General features: G+C 32.1%; 1 protein-coding gene across 5 annotated transcripts in view; it reads left to right on the top strand.

The window, feature by feature from the left end:
• Positions 1-15,118, top strand: part of LOC129953938 (band 4.1-like protein 4) — a 399,888-nt gene extending 384,770 nt beyond the window's left edge. For all 5 annotated transcript variants that reach the window (XM_056067492.1, XM_056067491.1, XM_056067490.1 and 2 more), the window contains one exon: positions 14,695-15,118. In XM_056067492.1, coding sequence (XP_055923467.1) covers positions 14,695-14,704 — 10 coding nt within the window. In that variant the 3' untranslated portion in view covers positions 14,705-15,118. The remainder of the gene's footprint in view (positions 1-14,694) is intronic.
• Positions 15,119-25,434: the final 10,316 nt, after the last annotated feature.

Raw genomic sequence — 25,434 nt, 5'->3', positions numbered from 1 at the left:
GTTCAATCCCTTCCTCTGCCACTTAACTTATTTTACGGGTATTGCCTCTTGCGAGCAATTGACAAATCTTTTAAGAGTAATTCTTGTCATGAAAAGTGCTTTCTCAAATTAGCTGTTCGCATTCGGCATATAAACTGTAGGTCCCTTCCATCTCTGACAACATTACTCGCACATAGGAATGGTTGTTAGTTGTAAGTCACTAGGCCCTGGTTCTTTATGGACTGTTGCGCCGCCTAATTATTTGTTTTTATAATCTCAAAATAATCAAAACAGTGCCCAAAAATAAATATTCACCCAACTTGGAGCGCGAAACTGGAGGCATCTAACTAGGGACCGAGCTAGATGTAGAAGTTTGTTGGGTGAGGACCTAGTTCACATAGGACTGTAGCGCCACCTTAAGAAGAAGAAGAACAAGAAGAAGAAGACGTGCCACCTAAAGTGTTGGTCAAAACAAAAGCAACTTTCATAACATATATATAATACATATATTGCTAGTATTTGGTGGCAAAGCTTTTATCTTTAATTACTTCAGCACATCTTCGAAGCATCGAGTCAATTAAAATGCTTATTATGCTGTTTGGGATACTTTCTTGAACCAATTTAATTTGATCAAACAGATTGTTTTTATTTTTGCAATTAGGCCTTAGAATTTTTCGAACTATAATGTCTTATTGATTTTCTATGAGTTTGAGATCTGGAGACTGTGCTGGCCGTTTTAATACTGGTTTTCTTGAAACCATGTCTTAACAATATTAGACTTGTGCTTTGTGTCGTTGCTCTGCTAAAGTATCCATTTTATAAGGAACAGTTCCTCAGCGTGTGGCAGCATAAAATATCACGCACTGTTCATAAACCGATCCATTGTAACATGATTTTGGTGAATCAGCCCAAGTCGATGCCCCGAAAGACATCTCCACATCATTATGTTACCTCCTCAGAGTCACTTTGGATGGTCTGCGAAAACGACGGAAACCATTGATTGAATTGAATTTGAACTCTTCTGAAAAGGGTACTTTCCTTCATTTTGAACGGTCCAGTTGATGAGATCATCAGGAAATTTTAATCTTGCCAACTTGTTTTTGGTGGAAATAAAATGCTTTTTTACGGCTTTGAAAGATTTTAGTCCAATATCAACAGCTCGTCTCCAAATTGTTCTCGGGCTTACGTTCAGGTCGAGTTGGGTACCTATTTATCTTGATGATATAAAAGATGGAGGAAGTTTAAGTTACTTATGTGTTGGTGTTGGCCAAAACTGTACATCGACTATCTCCATTTTGAGGGAAAAAAAGGTAATTGCATTCATTAAACACTCATTTATTTCAAATTGACAGCTTGTAAAAACACGATTACTGTTTATCTCTTTTGATTTTATTACTTTTGAACAATTAATTTCTGAACCCATGGGTATTGTTGAGTTTTAAGCTTTTATAACTTTAAATCTACTTTGTTTGCTTTCAAATTTATATAATTACAATTCTTTTTCCCACAATAAAAATTCAGCTCTGAGAGTTTTTACTGTAAATGCAAAAAGGTTTAAAATAAAAGAAAACAAAAATTCCTTTTGAATGTCATCATCATGGAATTAGTATTAATTGAAAAAGTTTACTCTTCATCATAACTTGTTGAAAAAAAAAAAGAAAAATGTTAACGTGCAAAATGGTTAAGGAGTAACGTTCACGGAACGACCACCGCCTTCACCGCTGACGAAAGTGTATTTCATTTTATTCCCTGAGTAAAGTAGGTAAGGTAGGTACCTTCGAGCCAGGAGATGCTTTTTTTCGTCTGTTTTCATTCTTTGTCAGATTATACAAGTCAATTTAATTTTTTGTCATGAAGGTAATAATTTTGCTCTTCCCTCAAAGAAAACAGAAAGTTCAAAAAAAGCAAACACTTTCTGCTGTGGTAATTTCATAAAATTTATTTTATTTTCTAAAGTTTCAATTAGATTTAAAAGAAACACAAAAAAGGGTAATTTTTCTTTCTTGTTCTAAAGTTATAAAGTTCTAAAGGGTTCCGCTGTATAACTAAATACATAAATATTTACTTACCACACAAAAGATTGTCCATTCAAAAAAAGGACTTTTCAACTTTAGGTAAAAATATGTAGGTAAGATAGGTTTGAAAAAAAAGAAAAATGGAGCATTTAACGAAGTTCAACTAATTGCCCCACATTTGACTTTTATATAATACAAAATGTTGGTAGCTAAAAAACTAGGTGCACACAACTTTTTGTTTTTTGAATACCCCAACACGACAATGTTTCAGTTTACTTTATTTTTATATATATTTTACTTTTTTTTCTAAAAGTTTACTAATTAGTAGTTTTAATAGCTTGTTTTCTGACCGTATAACTCGCTGAAGTTAGAGTGGCACTGTTTCCTGGATGGTACCTACTTTCAAAACAAAATTACTTTAGAAAACCATGTCAAGAGGAGGAAAATGAAATTTAAAAATAAAAAACAAAAACACTTTGCAATAATAGATTAACTATTTATATAGCTTCATTCTTACATCAGGGTTTAAAAGAAAGAACTATCTCTGTCTTTTTTAAATATACAAAAGAAGGTACCTGTACTTATTCCTTGAAGTTTTTTAAGTAGCTTCTAGATTTGAAAAGATTTTAAGAGTCAGTGGTACATTTGTTTTGTACGACTTTTCAGATGGAAAAATCTTATGTTTTCTTTTGAGTTTCTTTAACTTAAGGAAGATGTTGTTCACGGTGAAAGTAAAAATATAAACAGAAGTTAAAGAGTTCTACAAGTTAAAGTAAAAACTTCTTATTATAGTCAAATGAAAAAGTGAATAAGTACAAAGAAATTTAATTATTCTGGTTCTTAGGTTATGCCTCAAATGATTTTTAATAAAAACTAAGTCGTAATTAATTTGTGTGCTTATGTTAAAAGGTAGGCAATTAACTTAATGGACAAAGACAACTTTTTTGGATGTTTTCAACGGAATTGAAGGAGTTTCTGGATTTTGTCTTCTGAATGTTTGACCTCTTTATCAAATCGACCACTCTTTAATGCAGCTTAGATTTGTAGCCATCCATAAAATCCTATAAAAAGGCTTTTAGCGTCCAGTCAAATTTTCGGGTAGCACTCTCTTTTTTTGTACGATCATATATTCAGCCTATTTTCAGCAATCACTCATTTGAAAACATTAGCATTACCCTGATCCAATTTATGAAATGTGAGTCACCAAATTTCAACATTATAAAATATCAATCGAAAAACAATTTTTGACGGGCACATTCAAATTTCAAACAAATGCCAGGTGTTCGATAATGAAAGTGTGGAATCTATCTCCTTTTTTCAGTTTTTTTTTAATTTTGAGAATTTCTGATTCTTGTAGAGTGATAAAATTGGAAAGAGTTGTAGGAGATGTCAAATGAAGTCCTTGGAAGAAGGTGTAATTGCACCAGAACACAAATCTAAAAAAAGAACCAGAGTTCATTAGACTTGTTTTTGTATTGGACAGAAAATACCTTCACACTCCTTTTCAAACATTTGTAGAATTCCTGAAAAGCACCACTAAACAACAATGAGAGGTCATCCACTTATAACACTGATATACCTTTTAAGCTCGTGATAACTCTGCGCTGATCAATCGTCAACTACCTTCAGTCTGGATTTTGTTAAAACAATCCCAATGGTAATTTAATGGTGTACCAGCAGCGGCGAGACGGTTAGTGTTTATGACTTTTATGCTAGTGGTCTTGGTTTAAATCCCTGTCAGTTCCACCTAAAGTTTTGGATACTGGCTTATGCTAGAAATGAAGAAAAATCCTCATAGAGTAATTTTCGTCATAAAAAGTTCTTTGAAATCATCATAAAATCAGAAGGTCCTCTCCACTCCTAACAAGAATGGTTGAGAATTGCGAAATGTTGAGCTACATAATTTATTTTTTGATGATATTTTTCTAAAATATTTTATAGATTTTGACTTCAAGATGAACCTTATGGTATGAAAGGTTTTCTGCTTCACTGGATTAGTAATGTATTTTTCTAATTGTTCATATATTAAATGCTGACATCTACTATTCACCACCCAATTTCACTATCTGCGAACTGGACAATCTTATTACTCGACCTGAGCTTGAAGCTACTCTGAGTAAAATGAAAAATAATAAGGATTCTGATATAGATGGCACTCCGGTTGAATTATACAAGAATAGTACGGAAACGTTTAAAAATCACCTTCTCACCGTTTTTCAACAAACTTTAAAAAAATACTTTCTTTTTATTCGCAATCTTCAAAAAGGCGATACCAATCAGCCAGAGAAGTATAGAGGAATCTCGATTCTCAACTCGCTAAGAAAGATTCTAACTTCAATTTTTTATGAAAGGTTGACGGAATGGATCGGGAACAACAACCGACTTACCATGTTTAAGCAGGTTTTCGATCGGGTTTCTTAACGCTAGGCAATATATTCGCTCTGACAAGTATTGCAAGGAGATCAATTGAGCACATAAAAGAAGTTATATGATTGCTTTGTGGATTTTAAAGCTGCCTTTGACAAGGTAAATAGAAATGCATTGATGTACAAATTGTCATCCTTAGAAATTTCACGTATATTCTTAATATTTTATTTCAACTTTCTTGCCTTATCTACTGCATCAGCGCGGGAAGAAACTTAACTCTGTGAATGGTTTAAAACAACATCAGGTGTCCCCCAAGGGTGTATATTAAGCCTTGTTTATTGATGACGTTTGTGATGTACCTTCGGTTGGGATACTCTTTGCCAGTATACAAATCAAAGTTTTGCTCTACGTCGATGATTAAGTTTTCCTGGCTGACAATCCATCTACCCTTCAGCAAACCAACAAACTTAATATATTTTGTGAATCCTGGAGTCTCTGCTTCAATACTAACAAGACAAAAATATTGATTTTTGAACCGCGTCAGAGAAGAAGACTCGCAGAAAAAAACTGGTCTCTAAACAACGCGCCTATTGAGGTCGTTCATTATTTCAAATATCTTGGAGTTTTGCTGTCTTAAAATCTTAATATTTCGAAACACGTGAAAGAAAAAAGCAACGAAGCCAATTTAGCTCTAAGCTTGATGTAGCCTAAGCTTTAGTCTAACCAAAAAATCTATCTTAAATCCAAATGACGTGTTTTTCAAGCAACCGTGAACTGCAGCATGTGCTACGGTACCCAAGTTTTTGGATATTTACAACTCGAGGAGTTTAAAGCCGTGCAAAGGTATTTCTTCAAACGCTTGTTCAGATTGCCTTCTTCAGCGCCCAATTATATATATGATATGTATGTAGAGTCTGGTATAACACTTCTTTACATTAAAACAAAATTAAAATTGGGTGGCGTGACAGTCCGTTGAGAACCAGGGCCTAATTTGAGAAAGCACTTTTTCATGACAAAAGTTATTCTTGGAGAATTTTTTCAATTCCTCGCAAGAGGCAGTACCCGTGAAAAGACTTTAGAAGGCATAGACAGGGATCGAACCTAAGACCTTTGGCATGACAGTCCAACGTAACTTCTTTACATTACAAACTTTAAAACCAATTTAGACTACATATTGAAAGTTATGAGGAGGGATGAAAGATGCCTTCACAAATCCATTATGACAAGACTTATGCAAACAAATGCCTACCCGTTTAAGGAATGGAACCAGATAGCTTCTTCAAATGGTAGTAATCTATTCTTTTGGTGTCCAATTTGAATCAATGGCACATCATGTTCAATGATCTGATCGCCAGAACTAACGAACATATCTTCAGTGAACTTCATTCAAGAGGCTCAACAACATTATCAAGAAATGTCTATAGAAACCTCAACCACCAAATAACATCAGAGTCTAATTTCAATAATAAGTTTTCTTCTGAAACTATTAGTTACATATTTATAGCCTGACTCCAAATACTGAATCTTAACTCTATGCTGCATAGATCTGTGCTGATCTTCCATAAATCTGTAGCCTTTGTAACACCCGAGAACCAGCAGGCATCATAGTTTTCCATAGCTCTACAACCAATTATTGCAATTGAAGGTTCAAACAAAGTTTCGTAATTACTCTTTTGTGTTGCAAATCAAGTGAAAATTGTTATATTTTTTATTTCAAAACTATCTCAAAATTTTTGAATTCTTAAAACTACTATTTCTTTTCTTTTATATATAATAAGTTGAACTAATGTCTATTATTTGTATTTTAACTTCTTTACATTTAAATTGTGTTTTTGTTATGAAATTTCGATCAGGCAGACGGAAGAATTGTCATGTCCATATTCTTAAAGAAAAACATTTGTTAATAATTTATATCTTAAAATAAAGAAATTGTCTATCTATATATAGCCAGTCTGGTGAGAAGCTCACAACTATTAGTATAACCTCGAGTCTAACTTCTGACGTACGTACACTGTTACTACGATGAAATCAAAAAGTTTTGGAATCGATTTTCACTTTTGTACATACTCGTAGTTCACCATTACAAATTAATAAATATAAAAGGCAAGTTGGAACCGAGCGATGACATTCTCCAAGATCAAAAAATAAAGTATACTTAAAAATGGTATACAAAAGTGCGTCACTAGGATGAGGCCACATGAAATTGTTTGTACTATGCCCGCCATTTTTGGATATAGCCTCTATAAAACGGTTTGTAATAGAAACATTCTAGAAATAGAAATTTGGACTCAAGAAACACGAAAAGCTTCTATTAAGGTTTCCTTGTCTTCAAAGTGTGTGCCACCTTCATAAACCTTACGAGAATTTTTATTAAAGTGCGGTGATTGAATTCAACTTCTAACAGCCTTCGAAATGTGAGTGAAGTCATTGTTTTTTAGAAAAACAAGTTGTAGCTATCGGCCCGTCAAAAAAAAAAGACCCGTCACTCGAAAATACAACGCAGTTCTATTAAGTGCTACAAGTAATATGCTCTGTTAAGAAATTTATCTGATGCTTTTTGTGCGCTCGCTTCAAAACAGTTTTAATTTTTAGTTTCCTTCTCTGGTATCACTTTTTTGTATTATCCTTTGAACCGTTGTTATTCTGTCTGATACTAATCGGTTGCCCTTATTTTAGTAGTAATTTTATTTGAATTTAAGACAAGCCGTAGAATTAACCGCTTTTTGATGTTGTTTCAGCCTTGTACCCTTAATTTTTCCCATATTTCTGTAGGTCAGCAAAATGATTGTTAAGTCTACTTCACGTCCTAAGAGTTCTTAAATTCTTAAAAACATCTATTTTTGCTCTTTTTGTAGCTGTCAAAGTATTTCCAAAGCCCATGTGTGTTTTAAATTAAATTAAAATAGTTGTTTTCAACACACTTTTAGATATTCTATACAAAAAATTATTATAAATTATTGTAAGCTTCTGAACGGAAATCACAAGTTTTTGGAAAATTACTTTTTAAGACCTATCTTTTAAGCATTGTAATTGTAAAATCTGTGTTTTTAACTTGCTATAGGAAGTAATTGCAATGGGTCCGATATGTTAATTGAAAATTTTGACATTTCTCGACGTTTCAAGGTCCTTAGAGGCGAAATAAAAGATTTTTCGAAAGATGTATGGGCGTGCGTGTGTAGGTACGTTCGTACGTCCGTACGTTCGCTATGTTTTTTTTTTGTCGTCGTCCATAGATCAAGAACCAGTAGAGATATCGACTTCAAATAAATGTTGATATATATATTGATAATATGGCAGAAAGATGTCGAAAGAGCTCTAAAGAAAATTGCGTGTTTGGTTTTTTTTAACATAGCAGTTTAAAAAAAGGTGAACATCTGGTAAAATTTCGAGAAATTTCAAATTCACACTTTTTTTTTTAATAAAAAATAAAAGCCTAAAAATATCATTACTCAAAGTTGTTAAAAATTAAATTTCGACTCAAATATCTTTTCAAAAGATTATTGCTTCCAACTAGTTTTAACTTATAACAAATATTGTTTTCAACATTCGGACAAATTTTGGGAAAAATAAAATTGACAGTTATTTTTACAAAAAATTAAAAACGTCAAAAAAAAATTAACAAAAATTGGTAAAAATTGGTGATTGATATCGACACAGATATCTTTTCAAATTTTTGAAATATTGGCTTTTAAATACTTTTATCTTTTAAAAAATACTGTTGTTAACATTTAGTAAAATTTTGAGAAAAATCTTATTGATTGTTTTTTTACAAGAAATAAAAACTTAACAAAATCTAATAAATGTTGGTAAAAATTTACTTTCGACTCAAATAGCCTTTCAGAAATTAAAAGGACTGTGTTCAAACTTTTCTTATTTCACAAAAAATATTGTTTTCGATATTCAGTATTTCTTTTTATAAAAATCCAACAGTCCGTTTTAAACAATTTGGTAAAAATTGATGCTCAGTTCTTGATATCTCTCAAATTTATTTCATTCATCCAATTTGTGAAAATTTAAGAAATGGTACTAACATTGGTAAAAAATTGTTTTCGACTTAAAATCTATTCAACAAACTTAGATTTTCAAAATAAACTATTTCTTTATATGATAAATATTGATGGTAATTTTAAAATTTTTAAGAATAATTCAACTGACAACTTTCTTAACCCAACACGAAAACCTTCAAACTTTAAAGCAAGACAAATCGATAGACGAGATGGGAAGTTATCAGAGTGGGTCGCATCCCAGTCTCTATTTAAGATTTTAAAATTTTGTAAATACCGAACAACCAACCTTCAATGTCAATTTCTCCATCGCATTGAAACATTTCCGTCAGAATCGGGAAACACCCACATTTTATTTCTTTTCAAAATAAATCATAAGTTTTTGAAGAATAACGTTTTATGAGCTTTCTGTTAAGCATATTTTTTATATATATTGAGCCTTTATATGTTGAATACCCTTGGAATGATTAAACACAGTGCTAGCAATTAGATAAGAAGGATAGGATACAAAATTGGGGAACGAGGTTCATTGGTTTTGAATGTCTGCACATTGTAATGAGTGGGAAATATTGGGCCTAGTAAAGCATTCCACATTCGTGTTATGCGGCTAAAGCAAGAATTCCTGTACTTAACAGTAAGTCCGACATTGGGATCAAGGGTAAATTGATGAGCATTCCTAGAAGTACGGGTATTACGATTTAATTGTTTAAGGGGAGGATTGCAACTGCTCTCTTTTGGGCACCAGCCCACTACTTATACTTAAGTAGTGAACAAATGAAAGCTTTGTAAATTATAGCCAGATCAGAAAGGGTAAAAAACTTCTTGTATCGTCGGAGAAATCCTAAACACTTAGCAGTTTTTTTGGCGATGTCAAATATGTGATCACTCCACAACAAGTGGTTTGTGATGCACATACCTATAGAACTGAAAGCTGTGAAGTCTTCCCAGGGTTACGCTTTTACTTATTTTTTGACTCTACATTGGACAAAGCTGTCAATTGCATTTTATTTTGTGACTTAAGTCTTTGGATTTTTTAACCTTAAAGTTTAAACAATACGTAAAAACTATCCCAAACTTACGAAGACAGGTATTTCTCTAACAACAATGGATTAAGATTCTATAGAAACATTAAAATTTCGAAATTATGAATTTCAAAAACTCGTACCGATATAATAACTTACAATGGAAAGTTAAAAAGAATATAGAGAATATTGTCTTTAATTTTTAGACGTTGAAAAAAATGTGTTTAGCTTATCTAATTATTTAATCGTAACCTCAATTCTTCTAGGTTACTGCTGAACGTTCATAAAACAAATCAATTATATTTTATGTTTCATGGTATGTGTCATTGAGTGTATTATTCAAACCATTACTTTAGAACATGACTTTCATAACAAATATTCAAAATCCAGTTCAAAATTGTAGAATTTAAATAAATCGATATCATAAAGAACGGAAGTATTCATATGACTTTTAAAAAAAACAAAAACATTGTAATGAAAACCAAACATTGTTCTTAAAAAACAAAACACACATCACCATCACACCCTCTACACGAGTAGGTTTACAATATCTTTACTCTGTTTATATGACTCAGTATTCAAAAAGGAGCTATTACAAGTTGTAAAATAAAAGCTTAATATGCCTTGTCATACCAATAATATGCCCTCCAGCCTCCTCTTACCAGAAAGCCAGTCAACCAGCCACATTGACTCAAAAACTCTTAGTATATGAGGTAATAAAATTTTATTTCAAATTTAACTTTTCATATTACATTTATTCATTCAAGAATAAAAAAAAAAAAAAAAAAACTGTATATAAATATAAAAAGTATTGTTCTAGCATATGTTAAATAGAACAGTTATTTTTGTATCTTTTGTTTGCTTTTTTTGTTCCTTTAAAATAATACCGACAAAAAAAAATATGATCCTTCTTCAATAAAAGTCAAATAAACGAAAGAGTTTTATATTATATTCGCACATAAAACATAAAACAAAACAAAACGCCCAAAAGAAAGGGGAAAGAAAAGCGAGTGTCCTCGAAGAGTGCTAAAGGATTTACTCAATAAAAAACGCCTCGTTTGCCACTTTCAATTCGACAAAAGGGAAAATAAGGAATTTTCTTAAAAAAACATATAAAACAAAATAAATGAAATCATATTATGTAACATTATACAATCGCCACGTTACGTTGCGTCACTGCTCTTCAGCTATTTAAAAATATCCTTTACAGAAGAAAAAACAGAGAAAGGAGGAAACTTCTGTTTGGTTGTTCGAAGGGTTATTCCAGTTGGCTTGATTCCTTCCTCTGCTGGAGGAAGGAAACATCTCACTAATGATTTAAATGCATAAGAATTATTTTGTTTTCACAGCGACAGCGAGTTATCTTAGTTAATAAAATCTCTTCTATCTAAATGTTTGTGTTTGTGGGGTGGCGGCAGGAGGTTTAGAAAAATTAATTCTTCAGGAACTTTAACTGGTCACTATGATTCCTCGATAGTGACGTGGTTTCCAGCGCAGACATTGTTACATATTTAATTCTTTGTGGAATGAGAAATGTTATCCCGAGTAGGGTAAAATCTATCAAATCCAACGAGAACTCATAGTTTGATTCAAGCCTTAAAGAGGTTATTAAAATCAGAGATGTGAATTTCCGTTGTTATAAAACCAACCCCACTGAGAAAAACCGGAATTACTTCAAACAAGCTAGAAAGATTTGCAATGATTTTATTGGACGAACCAAATTTTTTAATGACCAGAAACTACGGCAAACAATACTACAATGCCCCAAAGTGAGTACAAATTTGACGCTAATTCCACCTCGATTGTCCTCTGCCATGTGCAACATTTAAGCTGAGGGAGTTATTCCTTCAAATTTTTGACAACATACCGAACGCCGGTTTGGCTTTGCCGATGCGGCAGATGACGTTTTGTGCAGTTCCGCCTTCGATGGAACCACGGGTTACGAGAAAATATTTATTTTTGTTTTGCCCCACAACTTCTGCTTCTCTCTCCACACTTGTTGTCATTTGATGTAGATCCATGAAAACTAACGTCGTCCGCTTAATCCAAGTGCTTTCAACTACCTGACAGAGCTGAGCGTAGTACATCGCTTATCACCAACAAAAACAATATTGGTGACAGAATACAGCCTTGTCTGACTCCGCTTCGGATTTCAAAATAATTAGGTAGGTTATCCTACCATCATGCAGAACGTGAAACTTGGTTTAATCATATGCTGCTTTAATAATAGCAATTAGTTTTTCTGGGATGCCTCTCCTCCGTAAAGTTAACCAGATATATTTCCTGTTAACGCTATCAAAGGCTTTCTGACAGTCGATGAACAGCAGGTGTAGCGGTGATCGATATTCAATAATGATCCGCATGGTGTTGATGTGATCAATACAGGAGGATCCAGCGCGGAATTCTGCTTGTTCGGCATCGAGTTTGGCCTCAAAGTGTTCTCTGATGCGCTTCAGTGTGACTTTTGGCATCTGCAGGTAGAACGTAAATTTCTCTTCAGGTTTCGCACTTTGTACATAAGATCTGCTTTTTTGGCCGCTTGACGATAAATCCCTTCTTCCACTCATGGGGGAAGCTTTTGGTGGTCAAGTCTTCCTTTTTTCCGACCGACTGTTCTGTTAGCGCCTGAAATGAAAACATTCACTAATTGTTCTCATTTTGTGTGACAAGTGGTCCCAAAATTGTTGACGGGTCGTGGGATCCTTTGGTCTAGCGATGTTGAATTTTCGAGCTCGTCTTGTTCGGTTGGATCTTCTAACTGTAGCTGTAAGCAATCTTAGGGTAGCTATCATTAAGTGGTGGTCACGGGCAAGTGTAATAACTGCGCCTCTTCCGTTTCGTACATCCAAGAGACTGCTTCCAAAGCGTCGATTAATTGCGAAGTGGTCAATTTGCTTGGAAGACGCTTGCCTGTCCGTCGACACTCAGCTAATTTTATGACCGATTTTTGTTCTATTATGGTGCCACCAATCACAAGGCAAATGGCGTTGCAGAAGACAATGTTACTACTTCTAACATTAGCATTGAGGTCGCCCATTTCCAAAATAATATCTCCGCGGGGACTGTTTTTGTAGGCGGGTCCTAGTTGACTATAGAAGCATTCATCCTTTTCATCAGATGCGAGCTCCGTTGGTGCGTAATACTGTATAATGGTGATGGGTCGTACTCTACCTTGAAAACTAGCTTTGATAAGCCTTTTCCCAAAGGGCTCCCACGAAATAAGACTTCTGGTTTCCGGTTTTGTAAGGAAAAACTCAACTCCATCTTCTTGAGCGTTTCCTGGATCTTGACCAGAGAAGAGCAGTACAGTGTGCGGACCTCCACTTCCTGCTTTCAGAAGCGTTCTCACATTCCAAAAAGCAATCTTTGTCCGGGTTCAATAGCCAAAAGTCGTCAACAAGTTATCATTAATTATCCGAGCCGTAATTTCGGTTTCCTCCTCTGTTACGAAGAGTGCTGGCCTCCGTAAACCATCCTAAAGAGTCAAGAAACTTCGCCCTTGCAATTTTTTCTAACTTATGTATAGAAATACACAAATCATTGCCGGGGGGCCACCACGAGGAGGTAAAGTCAAAACTTCGACATGGCATGAAAGTTGCATTGCTGGCGTAAATCAAGTTTTAAACAATCACCAATTACCATATCTGCCATGCCGTAATCACCCCAGGCACTGAAAGACCTAGTTCTGAGGAGGTGTTCTTTAACGCTTGCAAAACCACTGCGTAAGCTTTTTCATCATTCCAACTTTACAGATCTCTTCCGGAGTGGATAAAACAGCATTTTATCAGCCTGTCCCTAAAAAAAGTGAATCCTCCTCCCCCTCGAACTTTCGTTCTTATAGCACTCACGTCCTTTCTTTCGAAGATCAAGGAAACGCTGATTAATTATCAGCTTAAAAAATATCTCGAAGAACGGCAGCTTCTTACCGGCAATGTGGCTTTCGTAGCAAAATTTCCACCATAGTGATCATTGTTTATCTCACCAAACAGTGGAACAAATCTTAACATCGTTTTGAAGAAAGCAAGATTATTGCACTAGATATTTTTAAAGAATTTGAACCAAGCTCCCTTATTGAAAATGTGTACTTTTGGTATTGATGAATCTCTTCTTCATTGTTTTAGAAATTACCTTTCTCAGCATTCAAAACAAGTTGTATTCAAGTATAAATAAATACTGGTGTCCCCCAGGGCTCCGTTTTGTCTCCGACTCTATTTCTTATATTCACAAAATGAGGAATTCATGTCAAATGAGGAATCAAAAACCAGATGTCAACCAGGAAACTAATCAACTTGCAGTACTCAATATGCGTATCACAGGTCACCTATGTATGGTGGGATGGTCACATAATCGATATTGCCAAAAGTGCTGCTTGGTGCTAAAGATTCCTTCGACGGTGCACAAAATTTTTCACCCATATCTGGCTTAGGTGCACCTAAAAGAATTTTGAATTCCTTGCATACAATTCAGAAAAGGGCCTTTCGTTGTTTTATCGATATTTTTACAAACAATGTTCACTCCAATAAGCCAGTTGCATTCCAACCCTTAAGCGATTCCGCCGTAATTTGAGTACTTCCAGGAAGGCCTATCAGTTTACCCTTCAGCTCAATTTCGGCAGTACCGTGAAGTATAGAGATTCTTTCTTAAACCACACATCGGGAATGTGGAATGCTTTTGTCAACTCTGTTTTTCCCTCCCATTTTAAAATGCTTAGAACTTAAACCCTTCCTTATTTTCCTAACGCTTGTACTGAGTTCAAATACAAATATATAAAGAGTACTAATAACCTTTGAGTCCTTTCGTATTTCTACAATTATCATAATATTTTATTCATACCTAAATCCTGTATATCCTGTTTCAACAGCTTCTATATGCATTTCCAGAAAATGTGAAACTTAACGATTCTCTTTGAGTTACATAATATTATATTTTAATTTTATCTACATATGCCACTTGCTTATAATTAATTAGTTTTCATTCAATTAAGTAGTATAAATTCATGTAGCGTGGCCTGTGTCCTGGATGAGGCAAGGAGAGAGAGAGTGCACAGAAATTGTTAATATTTAATGTATCCTTGCCTTATCCTGATGATGGTGCCCACATAACACAAATCAAATAATTAATTCTCACTCGCGCTTACTTACTCACCAACATTTACATACAAAAATAATCATAACACACATATCCTTGCCAATGTATGTCCTTGCTATATGCATTTATTACAGTTTATTTTATACAAATTTAATTATAATATTTTTCTTTATTTTTCTTCCTTTTCTTCCTCTATTTCTTCTTTACTTTTTTCTATAGAGTGCAATAGTTGGAGAGATGAGTACAGAATTATAGATAAACATGAATAATTTCATCAAGGATAATCTTGTGTGCATTCATCGGATAAGAGAAGAAGAAGAAACCAGCGCCAGCGCCCGGATGCTAAAACAACTAAAACAACAAAATTCAATTCAATTTAATCCTAATGAAACAACATTTTGGTGGTAATCAAATTTTTGTCAGTCAGTTCAGTTCAGCAAGTGCTGAAATTTACTCATGCAATAGTTTTGAATGGCGAAAACTACCAGTTGCAATTATATATTATATTTATTTGTTAATTTTTGAAAATGAACTCTGGATGGTTCCGTCCTTTTTTTTGTGTTTCTAAATTCTGGTATTTAGTTATATCTAATTGAAAATTCTCTAATTAGCTTAGAGAAATTAGCAGAGTGCATGATATTGTTTTTGTATGATCCTAATATTTAAGTTATGTAGATAGTTCTTGTAAAAGTTTTTTAAATGTGTAAATATAACTAAATTAAATATGAATTAATTGTGCAGTGTTTAAGACAAAAAAGGCAAATATTGAGATTAAAATTATATACAGTAAGGCCCACTTTGAAATTTGAAACAATTTTTTTTTTCATTCTCTAGTACTTTTTTAGCATAATTTCTTTTGACACTCTGTTGAACTAAAATTCCAAAACCAAAAATATATTTTAGCGATTGAAAGAAAATCAAGTTAATGAAATTATGTTGAAGAAAATTTCAAGTTTTACTGAACGTTTAGGTACTAATTGTTGTCGAATTTTCAAATCCACTATTTAACGCTCAAACCACTAACTAACCACTTATCTTTATTTGTCGGGGAATTTAAAACAAACGAAATAATTTAAATGATCCATTTAAAGTTTCTTTTAAGTGGGTTTTATTGTATCTATTTTCTTTTTCTTTAAAAGGTTTAGTGACATCTTGCCCGAATTTCTAATTTTGTTTATAAAAAGTGTTTAAAAACACACAAAAAGAACAAGCTCTTTAACAGTTTAGATTAAATCTTCTAACTTTTAGTTTTATTTTTGCTTTGGCTGATATATTTTCATTGAGCGTCAAAATATAAAATGTATGTATAAAAATATAAAAGCCAACTCTAACAAATTTTAAATATTCTTAAGTAAAGACAGTTAAGAGAAGAAAACTACTTGAAAATTATGAGTTGTTTGTTAATTTACATTTGTTTGAAGAAAATTTTAGAAGCATTTTCTTGAAATTAAATCAGTAGCCGATATTGTTTTTCAACTATAAAAGCTATGAAAGTACTTTCCATTTTGGCAAAATTCACTCGTGCCACACAGTATTAACCGAAACATATAAAGAATCGATTATAAACACGTTATGTTGTTGAAACTATTAATTTATAATACACAAATTCCATTCGAGTTAAATCTGCTTTCAAAAACTGACATTCTGAATTGAGAAATCAAGGCAAAATTATTGAACTTCTTTACTTACTAATTAAGATCCTCAGACCTACAAGATCTGTTGGTTTCTTACAGTGCTTGCAGTCTTAGGTATTATGTATGAGCCCCTTTTCGAGCTCTACCCCAGTTTCAACGATACTTCCTCTATTGTCTTCTCGAAGTTAAACTTGGAGAGTTTCCGCGGTTGTTTTTATCTTACATTTTTGAAATACTCGGATTAGCCGCGTTTAAATATTAAACATTCAGCGAGTTCAATGCTTCAAATTGCATTGGACTTGGTCAACGGGAAACTACCATACACATGTTATAAGCGTTATTTAAAAATCTAAAATGACGAAATTATAGTGAGTTTTCACTTTGAGGTACTGTTTAAAAATGTATCTGTGCATGAGATACTTTATTAACAGTCAACTTATCTCAACATCTGACATCAACGAAAACTATATTCCGATTTTGGAATTTTGCCTTTCATCAGGATACTTCAGTTTCAGCCATCAGTTTTATTTGCAAATAGATGGCGTTGCTACGATGACATGATGGTTATTGCGTTGGACTGTCATGCTAGAGGTCTTGGGTTCGATTCCTGCCTGTGCCATCTAAAGTTTTTCTCATGGGTACTGCCTTTTGCGATTAATTGGCAAATTCTCCAAGAGTAATTCTTGTCTGAAATTAGCCGTTCCGATTCGGCCCCTCCATTCCTGACAACATTACTCGCACACAGGAATGGTTGAGAGTTGTAAGTCACAGGGCCCTAGTTATAAATGGACTGTTGCGCTACCTAATTTATTTATTAACTTCCCATAGGAAGTTATTGTAATGGGTCGGATTTGTCAAATTGAAAATTTTGACATTTCTCGACGTTTCAAGGTCCCTAGAGTCGAAATAAAAGATTTTTAGAAAGATGTCTGTGCGTGCGTGTGTACGTACGTTTGTACGTCCGTACGTCCGTACGTCCGTACGTCCGTACGTTCGCGACGTTTTTTTCGTCGTCCATAGCTCAAGAACCAGAAGAGATATCGACTTCAAATAAATTTTGTTATACAGATAAAAAGGCAGAAAGATGCAGAAAGGGCTCTCAAGAATATTGCGTGGGTGGTTTTTTTACTATAGCTGTTTGAAAAAAAGGTGAAAATTTTGGTTAACCCTAAATATCTTACGAACTAAAAACGCTAGAGACTTGAATTAAATTTTATATAATATATTGTAACATAATACCAAACAGGTATATTTTTTGAAAAAAATCAATATAACGGTTTTTTTTTAAATCAATAAAACTGAAAAAAAAAATTTGTCACCTCCAAAATTTTACGACTGAAATATAATTTCATCTCTAAAACAATTTTGTGCAACGAAGAATAATGTTTTTGACATCTGACAAAATTTTGAGAAAAATCTAATTGACAGTTTTTTTATAAAAAATAAAAATCTAAAAAAAAACATTACTCAAAGTTGGTAAAAATTGAATATCGATTCAAATATCTTTTCAAAAACTTGAAATTTAGGCTTCTTACTTATTTTATCTTTTAAGAAACATTGTTTTGAACATTTTGAAGAATGTTGAGAAAAATCGAATTGACAGTTTTTTTACAAAAAATAAAAACCTAAAAAAAAAAATTATAAAAGTTGGTAAAAATTGATTTTCGACTCAAATCTTTTCAAAACTTTGAGATATTGGGTTTAATTTACTTTTATCTTTCAAAACATCTTGTTGTCAACATTCAGTTAAAGTTTGAAAAAAATCGAATTGACAGTTTTTTTACAAAAAATAAAAACCTAAAAAAAAAATTATAAAAGCTGGTAAAAATTGATTTTCGACTCAAATATCTTTTCAAAACTTTGAGATATTGGGTTTAATTTACTTTTATCTTTCAAAACATCTTGTTGTCAACATTCAGTTAAAGTTTGAAAAAAAATCGAATTGACAGTTTTTTTACAAAAAATAAAAACCTAAAAAAAAATGTATAAAAGTGGGTAAAAATTGATTTTCGACTCAAATATCTTTTCAAAAATTTGAGATATTGGCTTTAATTTACTTTTATCTTTCAAAACATCTTGTTGTCAACATTCAGTTAAAGTTTGAAAAAAATCGAATTGACAGTTTTCTTACAAAAAATAAAAACCTAAAAAAAATGTATAAAAGTGGGTAAAAATTGATTTTCGACTCAAATATCTTTTCAAAACTTTGAGATATTGGCTTTAATTTACTTTTATCTTTCCAAACATCTTGTTGTCAACATTCAGTTAAAGTTTGAAAAAAATCGAATTGACAGTTTTTTTACAAAAAATAAAAACCTAAAAAAAAAATGTATAAAAGTGGGTAAAAATTGATTTTCGACTCAAATATCTTTTCAAAACTTTGAGATATTGGCTTTAATTTACTTTTATCTTTCCAAACATCTTGTTGTCAGCATTCAGTTAAAGTTTGAAAAAAAATCGAATTGACAGTTTTTTTACAAAAAATAAAAACCTAAAAAAAATTATAAAAGTTGGTAAAAATTGATTTTCGACTCAAATATCTTTTAAAAAATAAGAAATATTGTTTTCAACATTTGGTAAAATTTTCAAAAAATCGAATTGACAGTTGTTTTTACAAAAAATAAAACTCTAAAAAAAAAACAATACTAAAACTTTTTAAAAATTTACTTTCGGCTCAAATAGCTTTTCAAAACTTAAAAATATAGGCTTGAAACTTATTTTATTTCACAGAAAATATTGTTTTCCATATTCAGTAATTTTTATATAAAAATTCAACAGTCCGTTTTTTTTCATAAAAAATAAAATCTACAAAAAATAGCAAATTTGGTAAAAATTGATACGAGTACATATAGACAAACTTTTAAGCAAGACAAATCGACAGACGGGATGGGAAGTTATCAGTGTGGGTCGCATCCCAGCCTCTTTTTTTTAAATGGCGTTGATATGTATGGAGATCTTTGAGAAAGAAGCTCTAAACAGCTTTGTAGTCAAACCAAAAGTATGGCTGAGATATGTGAATGATACTTTTTGTATAATTAAAAATTCCCTATTGTGAACTTTCTGGAGCATATTCACAATGGAGAAAAAAAATGATGACTCCATTGCATTTTTTGGATGCGAAAATGGTGCGGAATCAAAATGGCACACAAAGTGTTAAGAAAGGACACACACAGAAACAAATACCTAAACGGTTTTTCTCTACGCTTGTTCAGCGAGCCCATAGGGTATGTGACTGCGACCATCTTGCCAATGAACTTTCAACAACATTCCCAAAGCGAATGCTACTCTAAGAAACAAAGATCGTGGAAGCCAATTTCGTCGAGAAAAAAGGCAGATAGCCATTAAGACAAAAAAGCCTTCTTGGCGTATGTAAGAGGTGTAACTGAAAGGGTAAGAAAAATTTTAAAACGATATGGTATGTAATCTCTATTTTTACCACCTGAAAAATTATTAAGTACCTTTAAACACCAAAAGACCAATTCATTCTAAAAACACTTGACGTACTTGGACCCTGCAGTTCTGCCTCTTTATATTTAGAACAGACTCAGAGGAGCATTTCTACACGCTTAAAAGAACACATTAGAGTTGTAAGGAAAAAACCAAAAAAAAAAACGTCCGCCACATAAGAACACATACTAGACCAACCTGATTTACATTAAGAACAAGTCGCATTACATCATCCAAAATTTCAATCGAGAACTGTCACGAACTTGGGATTTTATTCTTTTCATGGTCGAACCAACTGCCGGTTAACACCGTGGTTTGCTCCCATCTTGCGTTTCAACACCAAAAACAACATACAAAAACAGATCCTTCTACGTACAGGTACAACTTGCGTAGCAAATATGACTCATAACATTTGTATGGTAGTTTCCAGGAAACCACTCTCAATGCAATTTGAAGCGAAACGTTCGAGGCTAGTGCTCGAACTGGAACTAGCTTAATATTTACTATTTAAATGCGTCTAATCCGAGTATTTCAAAAACGGAGAGTTATTCTTCATAACGTTAAATAAGATTTGCTTTATCGGCAAAGCTGGTAGTACCTGGCTCAGTTTCGCCTTCGATAGAGAGAGAATAATTGCTTACGACATCAAGACATCAATATTTCCAAAATATCGGAAATTCTCCACTTTCTTAGAAGTTCTAAGGCTGAACTTTTTATTTTTTTTGTATTGATTTTGAGCCTCAAATTTTCTACTTCTTTCTAAGTTCTTTTTCTATCACTTGATGAAGTATTCATCTTCTGCTAAGTTTAGACGTTTAAGAAAAGTATTCAGAGTCCATCTTATTTGCCCCTTTGCTGTCAAGGTTGATCGCAACACAGCACTGATCACCAATAAAAAAGAACAGAATTGGTTACAGTATATGCAGACTTGTTTGATACCACTTTGGACTTTAAATACTTCTGACAACCTACCTTTGTCACGTTTATAGTAGCCATAATAATATATTGAGCTTATGCAGGATACCTTTCTTCACAAAGAAAGACAAATAAATTCCCTGTAAACGCTGTCAAAAACCATACCGAAATCATGGAGCGAAAGGTGAAAAAGTAACCCGATTTCGACGCACTCATCGATTATGATTCTCAGGGTATTACTGTGATCAATGCTGAAGGGCCTACGGTGAAATTTTGAAAGTTGGTCAAATCCTTTTTCGACACATACTCTTGTGCGATTTAAAATAATATTTTCACTACTTTTTTTGCGAATTTAGGAAATCAAACCCCCTCTCCCGTCCAACACATTGTTTTGTACTTCATCAGGTGACCTTTGATTTATTGTTCGACAACAATTCCTTTTTCCACTCTTCTGAAAAGTTCAGAGATCCTTGATCATCTAACTTTGAGAAAGTTATGAGCTCACCGCGTAGAATTAAAACTTAATGCATACAACATTTAAGGGGTCTCCAAGGGTTTCCAGGTCAGGCACGACGTACATAGGTCACCTGATTTATGTTTTCAAATTAAAAATACTCCACAATTTTAAGAATTTAACAGTACCATAGAAATCTCGCATCTTTTTCAGCAGTTTCTGTCCAAAATAATAACGGTATCCAAATTTGAAAAAATGATCACCTTCAAGATTTATTCTCATGAATCATTGGGCAGAATGTTGAACGATTTAGTAAAACCTGAAAGTTGTTTAGTTTATTACTGAAAAAAATATAATTTTGCTAATTTTAAACGATCTTAGTTCTATGGTTTTCATAGCTTACAAGAAATTTATTAAATTTAAATTTCTAAATGTTTTGAACTAGTATATTGTTAACTACCAAAAGCCATTGTTCCTTATTAAAAGTATGTCTCTTAAACACTTAATAGCTATTTAAGAAAGGCACCTTGGTTGTACCCTTAAACTACAGGTAACAAAACTAGCTACCAGTAACTTTAAAATTCCAATATTTGGTTTGTTTTTAAAAATGTTAAGCGTTCAGGAAACTACCCAATTTTTGTTTGCCACACATTTTTTGATGACGACAAAAGAACATTTTAAAGCATGTTTTATAAAAACAAATACAAGATAAGCATAAGACTCTTGGGTAATTCTAACACCTTCAATAAAATATTCAATATACTAAGTCTATTAAAAAGTAAATAAAGTGTCAATGAGAGATTTCAAAAATTTAAAGAAGTTCTAGATTCATAACTCCCAAATCGAAATCAAAGGTTCATTAAACTTATTTTGACGTTTCATAATTATTGTTCAATTCATGATTAAGTATTAATTCAAATAAATTTACAACAATTTCTTATTTATTTTTAACAAAATTCAAACTATCAGATAATTGAAAAAAAAAAACGTTTAAACTGATAAAATTTCTCAATATTTTGCAAAGGTGCTCACAATTATTATTAACATTAAGATTTCACTAAAACAAATTTTATAGAGATTTTATAAATAAAATTTGATTCAAAGAAAAAGAAAAGAAATTTATAATTTTAATTTATTCATAATGTCTAATTATAAATACCTAAATAAGATCTATTTAAGCAGAAATTATTAACTAAATATAATAGTTAAAAACATTCAATTTTAAAAATTTAGAATAAACAAAAAAAACATGCCTTACTGGAAATCAAAACGGACTTATTCAATTAATTTAAGTATAATTCAATTTATATGCCTACTAAAAATATTTCTCCTACTTATTGTTAGATTCTATACTAGTTCCAAAAAACAATACTTATTCCAAACAAATATTCTATTAGTCTCGAACTTATTTATACAAAAACAAAATCTAAACAAAATAAAATAAAAATTTGTAAATATTATTGAAAAAATCCTGAACAGTTTTATCGTAATTTGTATTCAGCACATTAAACGAAACGAATCGAATAAAATTATAATTATTTCTTAGTAATCTCTCTACGAAGGAAAGACCCTCTCGTTCAAAGGAAACAGAAGCTAAATATTCTATTCATATTTATATATGTACATAGTTACCTATCGAATAAGATATAAGGACATACCATATAATCTAATAGATAACTATTATATTCTGTCGTTTTGGGGATACTCTTATAAAGGGGGTTTGTTCTTCCCCTTGCGCAAACAAAAAAGGATATGTTAATGTCTTTTGGGGGATCCTTCCCAGGAGTGCAACTAAAACCATATATAGATTCTTCGATGTTCTCATTCAACCCCTAAAATTCTCTGTTCGAGACAACAGAAACTTTTAATAATATGACAAATTATGTAAATTGGTAAATTTAATGGCGTTAAAAGTAGTTTAAGAATTCAATTTTCAAATATAAACATAAACATAGGTGTTTGTTTAACTATAGATATACTACGTATCACGTGATAACAGAATTATGTGTTGTAATTTTTTAAATGTTGTAAACTAAACGAATATTTTTCAATTTATTACATAATTATATAAACATAAACTTAACCTAAGTCGGGCATTTAAGTTAAAACTACACATAAATATAGATTAATATTTAAAATTAGTGTATAAGTCGATATGTTTAAAAAATTAATATTAAATTAAAAACAAAAAATATTCGAAACTTCCTTTTGTTCTTTGTCATGTAAGTTTAAACTTACATGTTTCTTAAGAATTTCTTAGATTTAAGCAACAATAAGAAACAAAATAACAACAAAAAAGATTTAAATAAATTATGTGTAAAATAAAATTATTATAATAAAATAAATAATTAAATAATTGCAAATTGTTATTAATTTATTTGTATTTTATTTTATTTTGTCGCACATAAAATCGAAACGAAAATGAAAATGTTATATAAAATCAAAATAAATTTGTATATATGTACGAGTTTTGAGCTAAATTTAATCGAAAATAAATACTTTTTATACAAAAAAAATGTAGATGTTTTATTTAAACCAATAGAAGAACTATAGGCAAAAGAATGAAATAATGGAATAAAATGAAATGTCTTAACTCTCTACATGGGTTTGGAACAACGGTTTTTTAAGGTTCCAGCTGTAGGGTGGGGTGTGTGGCACTGCACATAATCTTCCATAAGGCATAGGTCATCTAAATATGATTCTTCAATTATTTTAGTACCAAAAAGTATCTTGACATGACTCGTAACGCTAATGTTGTCAAAATTGTTGTTCCCAGCTCAATTTTCAAAGAAATTGATGATCCAATGTTGCCACCATACCAGAATGCTCACCAATCTGACACTCTGCATTGGCGAAATCTTGCTTTTTTCAAAATTTCTGTAAAATAATCATACAATGATAAAGTATCAAAAATCAAAGACATGAATATATCCAAAAAATGTGGACATTGTTAAAGAATAAAATTCTAATTATCATCAATTCCTGAGGATTTTTTATTATTCACCGAGGATCCGTAAGTATATACACAGGAAGCTGTAGACAACGGGGTAACAATGGGTAACTTCTTGCACAATTTATAGAGGAAAATAAAATGAGTATTTCATGGTAAAAGTTTTCTTTATACAAATTTACTTTTGGTATAACTTCATGATCATAAACTAGATCTTTCAGAATAACTTGAAGAGTAGAAATCTTTAATTGCCTTAATTTGGATAAAGTATCCGTTAGTTCTTGGCCATTATTCAAAAGCATGTCCTTAGAGATATATGTTCCAAATAATTTTCGAGAGGTAAATTTGTCGATTTCCTTGTAAGCTTGGAAAGATGGTCCAACTTTTTTAAGTCTTGACGCAAAGAAATTATTGAGATCCAGGTTAACCTTCCTTCTATAATTGTACTAATATATTCAATTTTAAAATGCATTTCACAGTATACAAGATGGGCTCTATTTAGATGCCGATGATTGAATCTTTTGAGTTGTTTTAACAAAATCTTTCTAAGTTCAATAAATTTTTTAGTCAATGACTTTTAACATTTGCAGCTGTTGCCAAGTTTAAGTTTTTAATAAGACTATCGATTTGTATACTCGTTTGGCAACACAAGAGAGGACAAAGATACATGAAGACTTGAATGACATTTCTGTATTTCAAAATTTCTTTAAGTAGATAAAGGCAACAAATAAGGAAAAAGGAACTTATTTAAAAGCGAATCGATAATGATCAGAGAGTGTTGCAAAACTTTGCAACTTGAAAGCATTGATTAGTCACATAAGGATTGAACAAATAATGAAAAAGTCTATCCTAGAGCCCGATCTTACAAAAGTCGAAAGGTCTGAAGGAATAAGGTCAAGGTTCAAGTAAGGTTACTGTTTTTTTAGGCTACCTCCCAATGCAGTGTGACGAGCATTTAAATCTATAAGTAAGTATATAAAGGTTATAAAGTTCTCTAGTTAATGCCTGCAACGCATCTGAAGAAAAACAAAAATTGGAAAGTTTGAACCATTGGATGCAATAAAAGAAACTGCAGCAAGGCAAACGGAGAATCGTAAATAAAATAAATAATATGAAATATTTTTTTTTCTTATATTTCTTGTTAAATATAAAGTTTGAACGTTGACATTAAAACCCCTACCACGCGAATTGTTGCAAGCATCGATTCTTTTGTGGTAGTTTTCGACCACTTTTTGACATATATTGGGCGGTATATCAGCCAAAACTTGACGAATGGTGGTTTTTAACTGCTCAATGTTAAAGGTAAATCTTCATATACAGGGTCTTTCTCGCACCCGCACAGAAAAAGTCCAGCGGTGTCAAATCGCAAGGTCTTGGCGGCCAGTTGATATCACCACGAACAGAAATTTCGCGGCCAAAAAATGTCTCTTGTACTAGACTCATCAAGAAGAGAAGAGCGCAGTAGATCATTACAAAAAAACAGTAGATTTGATCTTTCCACAGTAGATTTTAATCAAGCAAAAAATATACAAATAATCATTTTAAAACTATTTTTAATT

Source organism: Eupeodes corollae, chromosome 1, assembly GCF_945859685.1.
Source record: "Eupeodes corollae chromosome 1, idEupCoro1.1, whole genome shotgun sequence".
In the NCBI taxonomy this organism is placed as follows: domain Eukaryota; kingdom Metazoa; phylum Arthropoda; class Insecta; order Diptera; family Syrphidae; genus Eupeodes; species Eupeodes corollae.
Note: the sequence above shows the minus strand (reverse complement) of the source record. Positions and strands in the feature narration are given on the sequence as shown.